The 1488-nt window shown below is 35.0% G+C and overlaps 1 protein-coding gene across 1 annotated transcript; it reads left to right on the top strand.

Moving 5' to 3' along the window:
- The first annotated feature begins 6 nt into the window (after window positions 1–6).
- Window positions 7–1488, top strand: LOC144477978 (odorant receptor 10-like). The gene is made up of 7 exons (XM_078195708.1): window positions 7–118; window positions 336–440; window positions 581–671; window positions 779–924; window positions 1072–1204; window positions 1274–1385; window positions 1456–1488. Exons 1-6 carry the CDS (start codon window positions 102–104, stop codon window positions 1319–1321), a joined length of 540 nt encoding a protein of 179 aa, XP_078051834.1. The 5' UTR covers window positions 7–101; the 3' UTR covers window positions 1322–1385; window positions 1456–1488.

Raw genomic sequence — 1488 nt, 5'->3', positions numbered from 1 at the left:
CTTTTTCTTGTTGGCACATAATTATAACAACATCGTACGGTTTATTAACGTTGACCTGCACGGAAGGGTCAATTACTGTTTTTGCCACCTACATCAGTGGAATGTTGAAAGTCGCTACGTACGTTGAAAATTAAGTTCCTTAAATTTTCAGACTAAGATATCAGGTCTTAATTGGCCTTGAATGAACTAGCATCATTCAAGCATTTATTCCATTAATAATTTTAATTCTTGACTAGATTGCAATTCTGCAGTTATTTTAATTTTGCTGCTGTTTTAAATCACAGGCGCTCATTTTAGTTGTAATATATAAAATTTGCACGTTTTTTGGCCTTTAGTTACCGAATGCAAAATGCAGTGAACACAGCGGCGAACTCGAATTCGATATCAGTAAAAATGATGGACATACGATCAGCAGCGGATATGCATCGTCGTGCTATTCAGTTGGTATCTCCATCAAAATGTTATTCACATATTCAAATATTATTGTCATAAGTTTTATTATACTAATATTATATATTTTATTCGTTCTACGTCTTTCGATGATCTACGTGCTGGAAAATTATGGTTTCTGTTACAAAAGCTATGCTAAAAAGTACACGGACGATTTGACGATGACGTGTTTATTCCTAACAATAGTAGTTATTGTATCGTTCGGTGTAAATGTTTATCGGGTAAGCGTTATTGGCATAAAAAAGTATAACTGTAAAGAAAGAAATGAATCATACGAAATTTTTATCCTCGAATGAAGTATAAAGAGGCTGCATTTCGTATGTTACAGTTTTTTATAAGTATTACGGAGTCGAATGACAGAGACGCAGTGATGCTTAGCATCCACTTTGTTGTGGCATACACTACATTTATATGTGGAAATAATTATAGCGGGCAACTGATACTGGACAGCAGCAATAAACTTTTCCAAGAAACGTAAGTTCGTAGTTTACTACTTAAGATGCAATTTAAATACAAAAACCGTGAAGCACTGTAACTCTGTCAAACTGTCACAAAAGAATTGGATTTTAAAATGCGAATTAATTAAGCATTAATAATAAATCAACGACAATAAATATCCAGATACAATTCATTATGGTACCGTATACCGCCGAAGATGCAAAAACTTGTATTGTTCTCAATGTTGAGAAGCCAGACAGAAGTAGCGTTTAATCTTTCCGGCTTATTCATTCCGTGTTACGAAGGCTTCACGATGGTAAGTAGCCTAATACTATTATTATACAAATTAACACATCATACCAGCTGCAACAAGTTTCTGTTTTAGATGATGAGTTCGTCCTTTTCCTATTTTACCCTTCTCTGTTCGGTGTAGTAGACCAGTTAACAACAATTGTCGTGGCAATAGTATCCGCAAAAGATCAGCTTGCACGAGCAAGGTATATTACAAGTTACAGAATCGCAAGCTGCAATCTGTGCTTTCGATTAATCGTATTACGTTTACTGTAGCATGGTTTCTGCCATTAGAGATTCCGACTTCGC

Source organism: Augochlora pura, unplaced genomic scaffold, assembly GCF_028453695.1.
Source record: "Augochlora pura isolate Apur16 unplaced genomic scaffold, APUR_v2.2.1 APUR_unplaced_5812, whole genome shotgun sequence".
NCBI lineage: Eukaryota > Metazoa > Arthropoda > Insecta > Hymenoptera > Halictidae > Augochlora > Augochlora pura.
Note: the sequence above shows the minus strand (reverse complement) of the source record. Positions and strands in the feature narration are given on the sequence as shown.

Coding starts and splice junctions, on each gene's coding strand:
- LOC144477978 (XM_078195708.1), top strand. Junction 672..778: donor TCGGTGTAAATGTTTATCGG/GTAAGCGTTATT, acceptor CGTATGTTACAG/TTTTTTATAAGTATTACGGA. Junction 1,205..1,273: donor GTTACGAAGGCTTCACGATG/GTAAGTAGCCTA, acceptor TTTCTGTTTTAG/ATGATGAGTTCGTCCTTTTC.